This window comes from Sorex araneus, chromosome 6, assembly GCF_027595985.1.
Source record: "Sorex araneus isolate mSorAra2 chromosome 6, mSorAra2.pri, whole genome shotgun sequence".
NCBI lineage: Eukaryota > Metazoa > Chordata > Mammalia > Eulipotyphla > Soricidae > Sorex > Sorex araneus.
In genome coordinates this window covers 148,915,833-148,932,276 of record NC_073307.1, presented here as the reverse complement: position 1 = coordinate 148,932,276, position 16,444 = coordinate 148,915,833, and the positions used below count along the sequence as shown (strand labels likewise).

Here is a 16,444-nt window from a genome sequence, read left to right as displayed (position 1 = left end):
CGGCGATGTACAGGGGTTACTCCTGGCTCTGCACTCAGGAACTACTGGCAGTGCTCTATGGACTATATGAGATGCTGGGAATCGAACCCGGGTGCAAGGCAAACACCCTACCTGCTGTGCTATCGCTCCAGTCCCAAGTGAGTGCTTTGCAAGGGCTGGATCAGGCGTCTGTCCCATGTGCGACCAGGGCAGGGGTGCCACTGAACACTGGACAGCTCCCCAAAACACAGAGGGCCGGCAGTGCTGGCCCTTCAGGAAGCAAAGTCGCTCCGCCGGGCCCACCACACCCCAAGACACCACACCCCAAGATTCGGGGCCAAGCCTCATGCAGGTTCCAGGAATGTGGAGGTGGAGGACGGCGTGGGAACCTTCCAGAAGCCCTCAGACTGCTCACAGGCAGCCCCCCCACCCCCGAGCCTTGTCTTCTTTGGTTTGGGGCCACAGCTGGCAGTGCTCAGGGCTGACTCCTGGCTCTGCACTCAGGGAACATGCCTGTTGGGCTCAGGGGCGGCCATTTGTGGTGCCAGAGATCGAGCCGGGTCAGCCATGTGCCAGGCCCTGCCCGCTGTCCCCCTGTCCTGTCCCTCAGAACCCCAAAGTGTTGTCTTCCTTGTCTGCAGGATTTCCTGGGGTTTCGGTTTGGGTTTTGGGGCCACATCCAGAGGTGCTTGTGGGTTTGTGCAGGGTCAGGGCGCAGGGTTCCCACCTGCAAAGCACGCCCTCGGCCCTCGGAACTATCTCCTCAGCCCTGTATCAAGGGGCTTTTGTGTTGTTTTGTTTTTTGGAACATGTACTGAGGTCTAATTTAATATGCGCCGAATACTGCTTTGTGATTCCTTCTTTATGCGCTTCCTGTAACAACCAGAGACTCAATTGAGTAATGGAATCACCACAGTTTTATAGATGGGAAAACCTGAGGCTTGTGAGGTTAAGTATTAAGATCAAGCGGAAACAAGGAATCCCCACCCTGGCCCTGGGCCGGGGCCCTGCTAGCTTTTGGCCACCTCCCGGCTGTCCTGGTCTCTCGCACTCTCTCTCTCTCTGAACAAGCCAGAGGCTGAGCCAAGGCTGCACCAAGCTGGGGGCCCGAGGCTCAGCCAGCCCCGACTCCTGGGGGCCGCCACTGGTGAAGGACAACAGAGAAGCCCCAGATGTGGGTGCCACGAAGATCATCTCAGGGCCAGGGCCCAGCCGCAGTGAGAGCAGCGGGCGAGGGCCAGGGGCAAGGCCGGACGGGGTGGGGGCAGTGGCGGGCAGTGAAGTACTCAGGCTCGGACACGCGCGTGGCAACTGAGACATGGACACAGGACCATGAGGCAGGGCAAGGGGAGCCGATGGGGGCTGGAGAGCTGGTGCAATGGGCTGGGCCCCATCCCTGGCATGACCCCCTGAGCACTGTACCAAGAATAGCCCCTGAGCACCACAAGGTGGGCCCTCCCCGCCCCCACCACCAAAAAAAAAAAAAAAGAGTGCCAGCAAGGGAAAATACTTGCATCCTACATGGGTCTATGGGGTAATTTCTTTTTATTTATTTATTTTTATTTTTATTTTGAATTTTTTTAAATATTTTTTCCTTTTTAGGTCACACTTGGCAGTACTCAGGGGTTGCTTCTGGCTCTGCACTCAGGAACTACTCCTGGCGGTGCTCGGGGGACCATATGGGATACTGGGAGTCGAACCCAGGTCGGCCACATGCAAGGCAAACGCCCTATTTGCTGTGCTATCGCTCCAGCCCCTTTTTTTTTTAATTTTTATTAGCGAATCACCGTGAGGTACAGTTATACACTTATGAGCTTTCATGTTTGCATGTCAGTCAAACAGTGATCATTTACATCCCTCCACCAGTGCCCATTCTCCTCCACCAATGTTCCCAGTATCCCTCCCACCACTATGGGGTAATTTCTTTGTGTCGCTTGTATTTGCTCAAGAAAAAAAAAAATGGCCTGGATGCAAATTCAGTATATCTAATCTAACCTGTGTCCGTGTCTGTTTGTTTTCAGGAAAATATTTAAAAAATGTTTCCACTGAGTCACAGTGACCCTCCAGGAAGAAGCTCAGCTGAGGCCTGTCGATCCCAGGGGTACCCCACAGGGACACAGCTCTCCCAGTCGTAGGGGAAAAAAAAGAAAAGGCAGAAAAAGTCCAGGCCATGAAGGAGGTGGCCCGGTGGAGTCTGAACACCTAGAATGGGCATCCCGAAAGACAAAGCTCATCCCGGCAGGTGGGGCCAGGAGTGAGCTCCTGGGGCCGAGGGAACTGGATGGTTTTGTTCTCTTTTACGTGTTCATGGTTCCCTTTTTTGAGTGTATATTGTTGGGTTTTTTTGTTTTATTTTGTTTTGTTTTGTTGCTTTTTGGGTCACACCCAGCGATGCTCAGGGGTCACTCCTGGCTCTGCACTCAGGAATTACCCCTGGCCGTGCTCAGGGGACCATATGGAATGCTGGGAATTGAACCCCGGTCGGCCCAGTGCAAGGCAAATGCCCTACCTGCTGTGCTATTGCTCCAGCCCCGAGTGTATATTGTTGGGTTTTGGTTTATGCTATTGTTTGGGGGCCCCATCGGGCAGTGCTCAGGGCTCACTCCTGGCTCTGCACTTTGAGGGATTACTCCTGGTGGGGCTTGGGGGACCATGGAGGGTGCAGGGATCGAACCCGGGTTGGCCCTGTGATCCAGCAGGGAGGGGCAGGGCAGGGGCAGAGCGGGGTATAGGGGCGCTGAAAGCAGGGCTGTGGGCAGGGCCTGGCCGAGTCCCCCACTCCACACCAGGGGTGCCATGGCCCGTCAGCCTCAGCCTCCTAAAAGGGCCCTAAGCTGGCGCTCATCCATGCACGTCACACAGGCGGTCTGGAGGGCTCAGGACATGGCCAAGGGCTGGGCTGGCCCCAGCAGAAACCCCAGAAGTTTCCCCAGGGACAGCTGCTAAGAGCCGCCTCCTCAGATTCCATGGGAAGCCCCTCTCCAGAGGGGGTCCTTCCCGCCACTGCCACTCCATGACAGGTTTCCGCTCGGAGGGAGTGGGGGGGCACTGACTGGTCACTGGGAGTGTCACCTAGGCCCGCCACTGCAACAGAAGGCAGGTCCACACCTCCTCACACCTCCCTCCACGCCAATCTTTGCAGAGTGGCTTCCAGGCCAAAAGCAGAGGCTAAAGCCTGGAAAAGAAATTCCTTAAAAAAAAAAAAAAAAATTCCTTCAGAGGCAACTCAGGGGACACACACACACACACACACACACAATTTTTGTGGAGGAGCAACACGCAGCAGTGCTCAGGAGCTATTCTCAGATCTGTGTTCAGGGGTTATTTCTGATGCCTGGGTTGGGGGGCTGGGGGACTCCGGGACATGTACCAGGGAGCAAATCCAGAGCTCCTGCATGTAAAACATGTATGTGTTCAGGCCTTTGTGCTATCTCTGATGTCCAGTGGTAAATATATATATATATATATATATATATATTTGCTCCTCAAGATCCAACCTAGGGTCTCAACATATACAAGATATCTGTTCTAGTTTGGGTTTTTATTTTCTTGGTGGGGGGAATGAGGGGACACACCCAGCAATGTTCAGGGGTTACTCCCAGCTCTGCACTCAGGAATCACACCTGGTAGTGCTCAGGGGACCATATGGGATGCCAGGATTGAACCCGAGTCAGCCACATGCCAGGCAAGCGCCCTACCCACTATACTCACTGGCCCTAAGATGTCTGTTCTAATTTGGTGCCAAATCTGCAGCCCACTTTCGAATTTCATTAGGAATAAATTGTGCTAGGACCCCAGCAATGTGAGACTTACCGTCACACTGCTGGGATAATAGCACAGTCGGCTGTCCCACGAGCCAACTGCTCTTCAAGGTTTCTTCCACACGAGGAACTTGCCATGCACACCACTAAGGCCTCCCAGCAACCCGAGGAGATGGGGCTTCATTTTATCCCCATTTTAAAGATGAGGACCAGCAAGGCTCCATAGCGCCCGGCTCACACAGCAAGGAGCGGTGGGTCAGACTGACTCAGTCAGTTCACTAAGCCTGAGGCAGCGGGTAGGGCACTTGCCTTGCATGTGGCCAACCCGGTTCAATTCTGGAACCCCTTTATGGCTCCCTGAACACAGAGCCAGGAGTAAGTCTCTGAGCATCCCTGGGTGTGGTACACCCCCACCCACCCGCATTCCCCCCCCCAGCACACACACACACACACACACACACACACACACACACACAGTAGCACTGTAGCAGTGTCATCCGTTACAATGCTCATCGATTTGCTCTTGAGCGAGCACCAGTAATGTCTCCATTGTGAGACTTGTTATTACTGTTTTTGGTATATTGAATACGCCACAGGTAGCTTGCCAGGCTCTGTGTGCAGGCGGGATACTCTCGGTAGCTTGCTGTGATCTCCGAGAGGAGAGGAGGAATCGAAACAAGGTCGACCACGTGCAAGGCAAACACCCTACCCGCTGTGCTATCACTCCAGCCACCCCGCCCACACACACACACACACACACAGACGCACACTGGGGAAAAAAGTTCAAGGCAGCAATCGAATGGCCTCCAGAATCCAGGCCCATCAGCACGCCCCACTCTCCCAGGGAACAAGAGCACCCAGCACACAGGACGTGGAAGCCCGAAGCTGAGGGATCACCCCACTGCTACCTGATCGGTCGCGTGCTCCCTCCCCAGCCTCCTGCTCCTGCCAGCAAAGCCCGGATTATGTCTTCCAGCTTCCAGGGCCTGGCAGGAAAACAGCTCCCTCTGGCCTGACAGAGTCGGCCTAGAGGTAGGAGGTGGCCACCACCACCGGCAGCAGGGGCCAGGCAACAACTAAAACACGGAAGAAAAAGAAAGAGCTCACGCCACACAAGAAGGGCCCGTTTCAGGGTTTGTTCTTCGGTGCCGGGCATCAAGCCCCGGGCCGCATCCCAGAGAGGTGTGTGCTGGCTGCCAACTTACAGCCCCGGCCGCAGCCTCTGGTTTTTGCTTTGCTTTGTTTCGGTGCCACGCAGGGCAGCGCTAGCGTGCTCTAGGGTCACTTCTGGCATCCGGCACTCAGGGGACCTTGCAAAGCTGGGAAGCGGACCTGCACTCTGGCCCACAGAGGCCTCTCTCCACCCCTTATTTTACAAGGGCCTGGTCGGGGTCCTCGTGCTGCCTGGGTCAGGATCATTCTCTTCCATCATATCTTATGGTCCTTTAGTCTCTGTTAATTCAATCACACTCACGTATCCAGGAGAGAGAGAGCAGCCTGCACAAACCACGGCCCCAAGTTGCACCTTTTATTTTTCTAAATTTGACATTTAAATGTGACATATACGTGCATCTGATACATTGCAGACTTAATCTTTAATATCCCATTTTTTAAGATTTTATAGCACAATTTTAACAAGATGCATCATTTTAGCCTTTGAACCTATTTGGAAGGCCTAACTCTAAAGGGAACAGAGTCTTGGGTAAAATGCTCTTTTAGGACTGGAGAGATAGGGCAGGGGATAAGACGTTTGTCCAGCATGTAGGCAGTTAGCCCTGGTTCTGTCCCACCATCACTTATGGTACCCTGACCCCCAAACTGAATAAATCACTGTCACTGTCATCCCGTTGCTCATCGATTTGTTTGAGCAGGCACCAGTACCCTGCACGGAAGAGCCTGGCAAACTACCCGTGGCGTATTGGATATGCCAAAAACAGTAACAGTAAGTCTCATAATGAGAGACGTTACTGGTGCCTGCTCGAACAAATCGATGACCATAGGGATGACAGTGACAGTGATAGTGGAGTGATAGCACAGTGGGTAGGGCATTTGCCTTGCACGTGGCCGACCTGGCTTCAATTCCTCTGCCCCTTTTGGAGAGCCCGGCAAGCTACTGAAAGTATCCCGTCCGCACAGCAGAGCCTGGCAAGCTACCCGTGAGGTATTCGATATGCCAAAAACACAGTAACAAGAAGTCTCACAATGAAGATGTAATTGGTGCCCGCTCGAGCAAATCGATAACAATGGGACAACAGTGCTACAGTGCTACAGTTATATTCATTTGTAAAGAACAATGCCTAATGTGACCTCACTGAACTTATCCAATGGCCTTGCATGAGAGGGGCTTCTACTATCATTAGCAACATAGAGATATGACCCCCCGCCCCAAGAATCGAAAGGATCGGAGAACTTGCCCAGAGTCCCACACCTGACTCCAGACAGCCAGGCCCCCAATTCTCTACCTTTCCTCAGACCCACGGGGCCTTCTTCTTTACCTCTATGGTCCTAAGGAACACCCGACTTCCTCTAAAATAGTCGGAAAAAATATATATGTTTACAATACAAATGAAAGCCAATGGACTGACTTCCTGCATTTCCAGAAAGTGAACAACATGACAACCAAAAACAGATGAATCTTAAGAAAAAAAAAAGGGGGGGGGAAGCAAACAAAAAAAGGAAGAAAGAAATGCAAATGGCCTAAAAGATGGGGAAAACGGGAACCTAACCCAAAACTCAAGGTTCAATTCTTCACCTCTCAGACTAGCACACTGACAAAAATGTGACAATCCTCAGAAGACGAAGAGCGTGGGAAACTCGCTCCAGGGCAGGTACTCAAGGGGAAGCCGTCCTGGCAAACACGGTCACATTTCTAACCGGCTCCCCTCTCCCACATCCAGCAATCTAATCCTAAAATTAGAACTTTACCCTGTGGCTATCCCAGCTGCGGGAAGCATGATTTTTCCGGGGGGGGGGGGGCTGGAACCCAAGTGACTGTCCAGTGATAGGGGAAGGTTGAAAAATGGCAAGTTCACACACCCGCCTATTAGGCACGCTACAGAAGGAGTTCCAGCTCAAGGCGCCCCCAGGAAGCATCTCCTAGATAACTGGGTGAATTGAAAGGAAGCAAGCTGGGGGAGGAGGGGAGTGGGGTGCAGAACCCGGGTACTGGTATGGGAAACATGCATCCGTAAAGCCACAGGTGTTGGAACATTGTCTGACTCAAACCAAATCATGAACAACTTTGTAACTGTGTATCTCCTGGTGATTCAATAGAAAATAAAGGAAACAATGTACATAGAATGTAACTTTGTGTATTCTGTCATGTAACTTGTTTAAGGATAAGGAGCCAGAGGTAGTATCCCGGGTTAAGGTGCCTGCCTTGCAGCCAGTTCAGTGACAGAACAGCAGGTAGGGAGCTTGCCCTGCAAGTGGCAGACTTGGGTTTGATGTCCAGCAGCCCCTATGGTCCCCTGAGCCCCTTCAGGTGTGATCCCCTGAGCACAGAGCCAGGTGTAAGCTCTGAGCACGGAAGGAAGGAAGGAAGGAAGGAAGGAAGGAAGGAAGGAAGGAAGGAAGGAAGGAAGGAAGGAAGGAAGGAAGGAAGGAAGGAAGGAAGGAAGGCTGGCTGTTGTTTACATGACATATTTCTCCCTGGGCCAGAGTGATAGATCAGTGGATAAGGCACTTGCCTTGTACGAGGCCCACCCGAGTTTGATCCCCAGCACCCCATATGGTCCCCTGAGCCTCTCCAGGAGTGATCCCAGAGCACAGAGCCAGGAGTAAGCCCCACGAGTACCACGAGGTGTAGCCCAAAAGCAGCAACAAAAAAACAAAAGCATTTTCCACCCTGGAATCCAAAGACACCACAGCAACTGGCTTTAATGGGGAGGCACTCTTTTCACCACCCAGCTGTTAGACTGGAGGCTGTTTCACTGCAACTACTTGGACAATTTTTGAGGCCTCTAGGAAACTCCAGAAAAGGGATTCATAATTGTAAAGTACATTCCCTTGGGGAGAGGGTCCTCTGTATTTCTCCCTATGTAAGGGCCTTCTACACACACACACACACACACACACACACACACACACACACGGCTAAGAACTACTGACGTATAGGCTCCACACTGGCACCACACTCTCATATCCACTTACTTATCTACTCAGAAACCAGCTCAAACCAGGGCCAGGGCCCAGCCTTGGCACCCAGGAAAACACCACCCAGTTCCTGCCCCACAGAGCAAGGGAGTTTGTGCATAATAATGACATTGTCTGCAGGAGGGCTCAGAAACCGGCACCAGGGCCCAGCTTCCCTCTAACAGGAAGGAGGAAAAGTGGAACTGAAAATTATTTGCATGTTTAAAATTAGCCCTTCTGTGGGAGCTGCCGAGACTTCACTTTCAACATGCCCCCTACCCGCACCCCGGGGCTGTCTCTCCCACCTCATGGAAATCCGGAGCCCAGAGGACGCCGACTCAGTGATCAGGATTAAGTCAGGCATCTCCTGGGGTCTGAGACAATGACCCCACCCAAGGGTCTCCTCTGAGTGACCACTGCCTGCTCACCACGGCCCTCTGGCAAACCCTTTCTCTGGAAGGGCCAGCAAGCCAGCACACAGCCTGGGTCTCCACTGTGACCGCCCAGCCAGGGTGGTGGTGCCCGTTCGATGCGGGTCGGCCATCAGCGCTGCCCCCTGTCAATCACAGACAACTGCTCGCAGACTCCTTATGTGATTGCCTCCTCACCGCCCTTTTTGTGATCAATATCTATTTTTCTGGTTTTATAGGCACGTCCCTGGGGTCACCCATGGCCTGGGAGCACGTCCCTGAGGTTCATGGCCCCCCGCTTCGGTTTGGTTTTGGCAGTGCTGGGACTCAACGGGGCCACACCCAGAGGTGCTGGGGGGAGGGGGAGGGGGTCCGAGATGCCAGGGATGAAATTCAGGGTTTGCAAATGCAAGGCATGCACCTGAGGCCTTTCAGTTAGCTCCCCGGCAGAAATAATATTTTTTTTTCCTTTTATTTTTGGGTCATACCCAGAGCTGCTCAGGGATTTTACGCCTGCCTCTGCAGTCAGGAATCACTCTTGGAGGTGCTTCAGGGGACCATATAGGACGCTGGGGATCGAACCCAGATGGGCCATGTGCAATGCAAATGCCCTGCCCGATGCACTAGCTCTCTAGCCCCTTAAATCATTCTTAATGTGGCTACAGTGTGTGTGGGGGGGAGAATATTTTGTCACTGTTGTGACTGAACTAAGTCTCCCTCGCAGGATTATTCTGGAAGTCTGTGGGAGATGCGGGATAAATATTTGCTCTGTGGAGCTAGGGGTCCGGAGTTCTTGCCCTGGATACAGGAGCCCTGGGTTTGAGCCCCAGGCATTGCAAGATCCCCTGAGCACCACCGGGAGTAAACCCCCAAGGACTACTGGGTAGGACCCCAAAACCAGTAATATCTCTAAGCGCATAGCTGTGTTACATGAATTAGTGATCTGAAGTCTCACTGATCCCGCAAAGAGCAGTAGCCGGCACCCCCGCCAGGGGTCTGGTGCCTCCGTCTTCTATGGGACTCAATCCTCCCAAGCACGAGGGAAGCAGGAAGCTTGAGCCCCACTGTCCAGATAAGGAAATGAAGAGTCAGGGGCAAGTGACTTGCCCAAGTCTACGCAGTGATGAGCCAAGCAAGGCCCCACAGCAGGGTCTGACACCGCCCTCCCCGGCCCTATCCCTGTTCTCCGAGAGCAAGCGCGCCTCAAACCCCAAACCCTGCAAGAAACCTGAGCAGGAGGAGAGAGACCTGCATGATCTAGGCTACAAATGGAAGCGACTCAACAGGGTTTTGGGGGTGCAGAGAACTCAAAACACACGCCCGGACCCCGTGGGCTTGGAACCCCCACAAGCCTTCCTTCGTCACAACGTCTGTGGCCTCTCTCTCTCTCTCTCTCTCTCTCACACACACACACACACACACACACACACACACACACACACACACTCGAAAACACACCTGCTTAACCACACGCTTGTCACGACTCCTTTTGGACAGCCAGCCAGAGTCCTGGAGACGTCCGAATCTGGTTTGACCACACACCTGTGTAAGTTCTGGAACACCTGATTTTTTTCCTCTGGAGTCAAACGAGACTCTGAACAGCAGCCTCCCTCTTCATCTTTCTGCAGTGGTCAAGTGACTGAGCACGGAAAAAAACCCTTAGCACCACGTCTGCCCCATAAGACCTAGTCATTATTACAGTATCAGCAGCCTAATGTCAGAAGGGACATACACGGAAAATGGCCTCTTTCCCTGAATCAAAAGAATTCCCGTGGTGCAGAAGCAAATGAACTAAGAAATCATTGCTGGCCTAGGTATGCTCGCTAAGCTCAGGCCTGCAGTCACTCGGGAGCCCGGCCTCCGTCTCAACCCCAAGCAAAAATTACTTTTAGGAGCTAAATAACCTCCTTGCTGACCGAAATTGCTCACTCGGGAGCCAGGATTCTCTCTGCTTGGGAGAGCGTGGGTATCCACGGCTATCTTAATCATGAGGCTAAGCTTCAAGTCAGCTCAAAGTCAGAGCCTCAACCATAACCCAATTTGTTCTGTTTCCTTAAACCGTCTGCAAAGAAAACATGCTAGTTTGGATTTTCCGTTGTTGTTCTGGGGCAAAACAAAAGTATTTAAAGTCACCCTATGAGAATTTAGCCAGGGCCTTCAAGAGCAGTCGGAATGTTTCTGGGGCTAGATGGTGGGTGAAGCAGGTAGGTAAACAGGCTTAAGGATTAGCGCTAATAGACAATAAACATACAGTTCTTTTTCACCAGGAAACAAGAAAGGAAAAAAATAAAAAGGCAAATTCTGCAACACTTATAAGACCAACAACAAAACAGCTACAAGTCACCAGTTGTTGGGATTTGGGTGGTTTTTTGTTTTTTTTTGCCTGTTTGGGAGTGGTTGGTTTGGGGCTGGGGGGGTTCATTTTAAAGGCTCCCTCTACCACGCTGATATCTGCTGGGGCAGCGTTTCTCCAATAAAAAGGAGGTAAGGAAGGGCTAGCTTTCTCACAGCGCCTCATACACAGAAGCCAAAATTAGTGGCAAAGACTTTACAAGAATGGGTGGAGTGTGACATTGCGACCAGTGAGGTCCGCCTGCTGGGAACATTTCTACCCGTCCTTCCTGTCTCAGAGGAGGGCAATGAGGTGCCAGGTCCAAAAATGGCTTTTCCGGCCCCAAAAAGCACGGAGCCTTCCAGAAGCTCAGTTTTCCTTCCAGCTTCCACACCCATCCCCAAGGATGCCTGAGCAGAACTGCCTCTTTTCACAACCTGTCCAGTTCTGAACCTGCCATAGCAGGCGGCGAGCTTACACACACACACACACACACACACACACACACACACATACACACACACACACACACACACACACACTCTCCCATCCTCATAAAAACAATCCCAAGCATTGTGAAGGTCGTTAGATCCCTTCACCCTTAAATGTACAAACTTGGGAGATCTCAAATAGGACTTTTTATCTTAAACATGCTTCAACTTCAGAAATCTGCTTATGCCCAGTTTCTAGGGAAAAGAGTGCAGGAACCCGTATTTGTAGCCAAAATAAGAATAGGGACAGAGAGAGAGAGAGAGACAGAGACAGAGACAGAGACAGAGACAGAGACAGAGAGGGTTAGAGCGCTTGTTCTAGGATCCAACAGAGGGGCTGGAGCGATAGCACAGCAGGTAGGGTGTTTGCCTTGCACGCTGCTGACCCAGGTTCGATTCCCAGCATCCCATATGGTCCCCTGAGCACCGCCAGGAGTAATTCCTGAGTGCAGAGCCAGAAGTAACCTCTGTGCACTGCCGGGTGTGACCCCAAAAAAGAAAAAAAAAAGGATCCAACAGAGACCCCAGTTGAATCCCTGGCACTGCATAAGATTCCCTGAGCACCATCAGGAAAGATACCGGAGCTCTAAGGCAAGAGTAAGCCCTAAGCACCACGGGGTGTGGTCCACAAGTAAACAAAGCAAGTAAACAAAAACTAAAGCAAGTGCAAACGGAAAACAAGACCATAAAGCAAAGCATCGTGAAAACATGGGCAGACAGGCACTGTCCAGTTTCAGGACTGGCTCTTCTGCTCCCTTGCAAAGGACCCTCACCAGTGCCTGCCCTCCCCCTCACCCCATCAGTGTCTTCACTGGGCCTCAATAGCTTCATTTAAAAGGGAAAGGGGGGGGGAAGAGGGGGAGTTTCAGCAATCTTGAAAGTCAGGTCCAGCTCAAAAGTACACCATTCCCGAAATTTTCCAATATCAAAATAAACTATCAGAGGCAAACTTTGAAAATGCCTTTTCAGAAAACTTTTTCAATTTTTCTATTTCATAATGTATCCAGGACCGGAACGACAGTAGGGGTATCTGTGCTTTCCTGGCACGCAACTGACCCAGGTTCAGTTCCAGGCACTGGTGTTGCCTCCACGCTGTCAGGAGTAAGCCCTGAGCAGAGTAGCCAGGTATGGCCCTGAAACCAAACACTAAAGATAATGATGATGATGATGATGATGATGATGATGATGATGATGATGATGATGATGATGATGATGTATCTAAAATGGGATGGGGTCGGAGGACTGGAGTCCTGTGGAGTTTCTACAAAGCACAACACAGAGGACCAAAATATTCAAATGGGGAGAAATGGAGAGCGGTGATACCCCTATTGAACTAAAAGGAAGAATTGGGCACGAAATCATTGTTACCAAGAATTTCTATTTTCTGATTCAAAGCATGGCTAGCAAACACCACACGCAAAGGGGCAATTATACCATTGTTATATGTAGCAAATTCAAAAGAAACGGAGATCCAGGATCAAATTTGGTACAAAGGCGCGTGGATGATGAGGCTTTTTTCTTAATCTCATGAACTGCTCTCCAAGAATTTCCTTACAGGGACTGGGATGACACAGCCCGGCCGCGCGGGCTCCTTAATGCTAATCCCATCTGGTGGCCCTTTTATGCTGCCTGAAGTCCCAGACACCGAGCGGCCAGTGCAAAGCCCTGCGAGGATTTTACGGCGCAGGTGGTGAGCCGCAGCCTGTTGCCTGAGGCCAGAGGAGCCTGGGGCGCAAGTTCACCCCTGAGGCCTGGCCTGGCGCTGCTCTCGGCCGCCTTCTCCGCCAGAGGTCCCGGGTCGGCCAGGCCCTCCTGAGCGCTGTTTCCCAGCGCGCAGAGCACCGCGGGGAGGGGACTCAGCACCTGAGCGTCCCTGCGCGCGCGGGGAGGGAGCGCGGCGGCCCCCAGGCCCCAGCGCCCTGCGGAGCTGCCATATCTGGTTGGGTGGCGGTGGAGGGGGGGATCCAGAAGGCAAAGACGGCGCTGGACGAGCAAAGCTTCCGCCCCCCCCCCCATGAAACCGGGTCCCCGACACACGCCGGCCCTGCCGATAACCGCCTCCCCCAGCTTGCAAACCTCTCGGGTTCTGCATTCAACCAGCGAGACTTGGAATGAACAAAACGCAGCACAGGCGTGACACCGGGTCACGGGCCACGGCCCACTGCGGCTCCCAGACCCCCAAGAGGCGGCGGCGGCGGCTCTGACCCCGCGGCAGGGCTGGCTGGGGGTGCTCCGACGCTTTGCCTTCTCTCCCCACCCCGTTCCCCATCTGTGAAATGGGAGTCTCCCCGGCTGCTCCGGGCACGCCGCGATCCCTCCATCGGAGCTGGAAAACAGCGGCGGGGAGGGGGGCGGGGAGCAGCGCCGGCGCCCACAAAGCACCCACGAGACCCCCCCCCGGGGAAGCGAGCAGCCTCGGCGGGCAAGAGGAAGGGGTCCCGCCGAAGGACCCCTTTCCCGGGGCCAGGAACTTTCCCCTGCGCCCCGCCACCCCGCGGCCCGGCCCGGCCCCTCGGGCCCCGCCAGGCCGGGTCGGAGGTCGGCGGCGCTCGGCCAGGCCGGCCGGGCTCCGCTCGGCGCCCCCGAGCCCGCGGCAAACACGCCCCCTCCGGTCGCCGAGCCCGGCCCGCGCCCGCCAGATGTGGCAGCTCCGGGGGAGGCCTGCAGCCCGCGCGGGGGGCTTCCCGCCGGGACCCCGAGGCCGGCTCCCTCCGTCCCCCTCTCCGCTCCCGGGCGCCCGAGGAAGGGGTGCCGGGTGACCGGCGTGCCAGGCCGGCGGGGGGGTGGGGGGGTTCCCGCGAGCCCGGATCAAGAGAGGGGGGCTCCGAACACTCGGCACCGAGCACCCTCCTCCGTCCCCAAAGCCCAGGCAGGTGCAGGGGATGCCCGTCGCGTCCGCCCCCCACCCCCCAACACACACACACAGCCCACCGCCCCCTCCCACCGGGCCCACCGTGCGCTCACCTGGCCCAGGCGCAGCAGCAGCAGCAGCGACGGCAGCGCCCAGCACAGCCCCGGCGAGCGAGGAGGCGGCCGCGCCTCCCGCGCCGCCCGCTTCATGCCCCGCGCGCCCTGCACCGCGGCCGGGACGCGCCAGTCGGGCCCCGCCGAGCGCCCGAGCCGGGGCGCCCCGCTCGCCGCGTCCGGCCGCCGCCTCCGCCTCCTCCTCCTCCTGCTCCAGCCGGTCCGCCTCGTCCCCGCTCCGCCCGCGCCGGGCGTCCCCGGGGACATGGCAGCGGCGGCGGCGGCGGCGGCCACACGGCGGGGCCCGGCGCGGCGGCAGCAGCGGCGGCGGCGGCGGCGGCGGCGCGGGGGACGCGTCCCCGGGCGCGCAGGGGCTCGGCGGGGCGGAGCGAGCGGCGCCCACCCCCCGCGCGCGGCGCCCGGCTCCCGGCTCCCGCGGTGCGCGCGGCTCCCGCTGCCTGCTCGGCGCGTCATGCGGCTCGGGCTGCGGGGAGCCGGGCCCGGCGCGCGGCGCCCTCCCTGCGCCCTCCCCCTCTGAATATTCATCGCTTCCTCCCGCCCCGGCCGGCCCGCCGGCGGCCCAGCCCCGCGCGCCCCGCGCCCGCCCGCCCGCCCGCGCGCCGCAGCCCCCCGCCCCGCCGAGCCCGCGGGGCGCGGGCGAGGGGGCGGCGGCCGCTCCCCTCGGGCGCGCGGAGGAAGCGCCCCCGTCTCGCCTCGCCCGCCCTCCGCGCCCGGCCCTCCCACATTCCTGGGACGCGCCACCCGGGACGCGGCCACGGCGCCCCCCCCCCCCGCCCCACCTCCGCCCGCTGCGGCGCTCCGGGGTTCGGGGTGAGGGGGTGGAGGAGCGGGGTCGCCCCCTTTGGGACCGAGATTCCACCAGCCTCCCCCGCCAGGACACAGCCAGGACCCGGTCTAGACAGCCAGCCACGGGCTGGGCGGTGCAGGGGAGGCCTGCCGGATCTGGGCAGTGGGCGATGGGCGGTGGGGGGGGCGGTGGGGGGGGTGGGAAACGACGCTGGGGCGTGGACCCCTAAATGGTAGGAGAGCGGCTGTGCCCGGGCCGCGGAGGCAGAGCGCTGGCCTGGAGCGTGGCCACGCTGGCTGGCTTGTGGCGAGCCCTCTTGTATGCGTGTCCGCGCTGGCCCTGTGACCTGGGAAGGGAGCTCTGTGACTCCAGCCTGGGCCTTCCCTTCCCTGCTCTTGCACCTGTCCAAAGGGACATGACCGCGGGTTCCATGAGGTGGTGAGTCCTGAAAGCCAGGCCTGATACGGTGGGAATCCATAATCATCATGTCAGCAGTTTCCTTCGTAGGCTTCAGGAAAGTGACCGTCCAACCCCCCACCCCCCACCCCTACACACTCCCGCACCCGGGATGGGGATGGCGAGGCCCTTGAGGCCAGGTTCCAGGCACAGAGGGCAATCTGGGTTCTGGGCAGCTATGCCAGTTGCCCTGGGAGAGAAAACCTGCAAGTCCCCAGCACTGGAGAGGAAGAGGTGACATCTGAGCTGAGGACCCGGTTTAGGGCTTGGATTTCACTCTCGGGCAGACAGAGGGGGTGTAGCACCTAAGGAGCCCCTGATGGGCTTGGCCTTATTTGGAGGGGGACACTGAGAGTCAGAAGGAAGGTGGAATTCTGGGTTCTAGGTGCAGTGGAGCGCAAGCCCCCAGGTGTGTGAGGCTCTACCTCCGGGTTCCCCCCACTACAGGAGGGAATTTATCATCTTCACTTGGGGGGATGGAGGGGGAGGGAAGGGGCGCTCACAACAGACCACACACAGACAGGCACAGCCAGGGACACCTCACCTGCTGACTTATACACCTTGCCACCTTTTGTTTAAACATGAGTAATTATCATAATTCACAAGGCATTCTGTGCTCCCCTCCTCCTCCCCCTCCTCCTCCTCCTCCTTCTTCTCTTCCTCCTACTCGTCCTCCTCCTCCTCCTCCTCCTCCCTCTCCTCCTCCTCCTCCTCCTCCTCCTCCTCCTCCTCCTCCTCCTCCTCCTCCTCCTCCTCCTCCTCCTTTTTTCCTCCAGAGACAGGTGGTGTGTTAGGGGTTTGCCTCAGTGAGGACCGAGAGCAGGAAAGCTAACACATTCAGGTTCTACCATGTCTTGGGGCGCCTGAATCTCGCAGGCCCCGCAGAGCCCCTTCCTTTCTTTGTGCTGGGCTGTACAAACAGCTCTAGGCTCAGCTCTGAGCTCTCCAACTCTCCAGATCACGTGTGAGTTTTTGCCCAGCAAGAAACCCGTGTCTGGGGCCAGAGGAACTGGATTGAGGCTCTCCCCTTGCACGCAGCTGGCCTAGGTTCAATTCCAGCCACTCCACTGCATACGGTCCCCTGAGCACCGCCCTTGAGTGCAGAGCCA

The 16,444-nt window shown here is 56.1% G+C and overlaps 1 protein-coding gene across 1 annotated transcript in view; it reads right to left on the bottom strand.

The window, feature by feature from the left end:
- PTPRJ (protein tyrosine phosphatase receptor type J) overlaps nt 1-14,373 on the bottom strand; it is a 172,371-nt gene extending 157,998 nt beyond the window's left edge. Inside the window, 1 exon segment of the mRNA XM_055141437.1 lies at nt 14,072-14,373. Coding sequence (XP_054997412.1) covers nt 14,072-14,338 — 267 coding nt within the window. The 5' untranslated portion in view covers nt 14,339-14,373.
- Between the last annotated feature and the right edge of the window lie 2,071 nt (nt 14,374-16,444).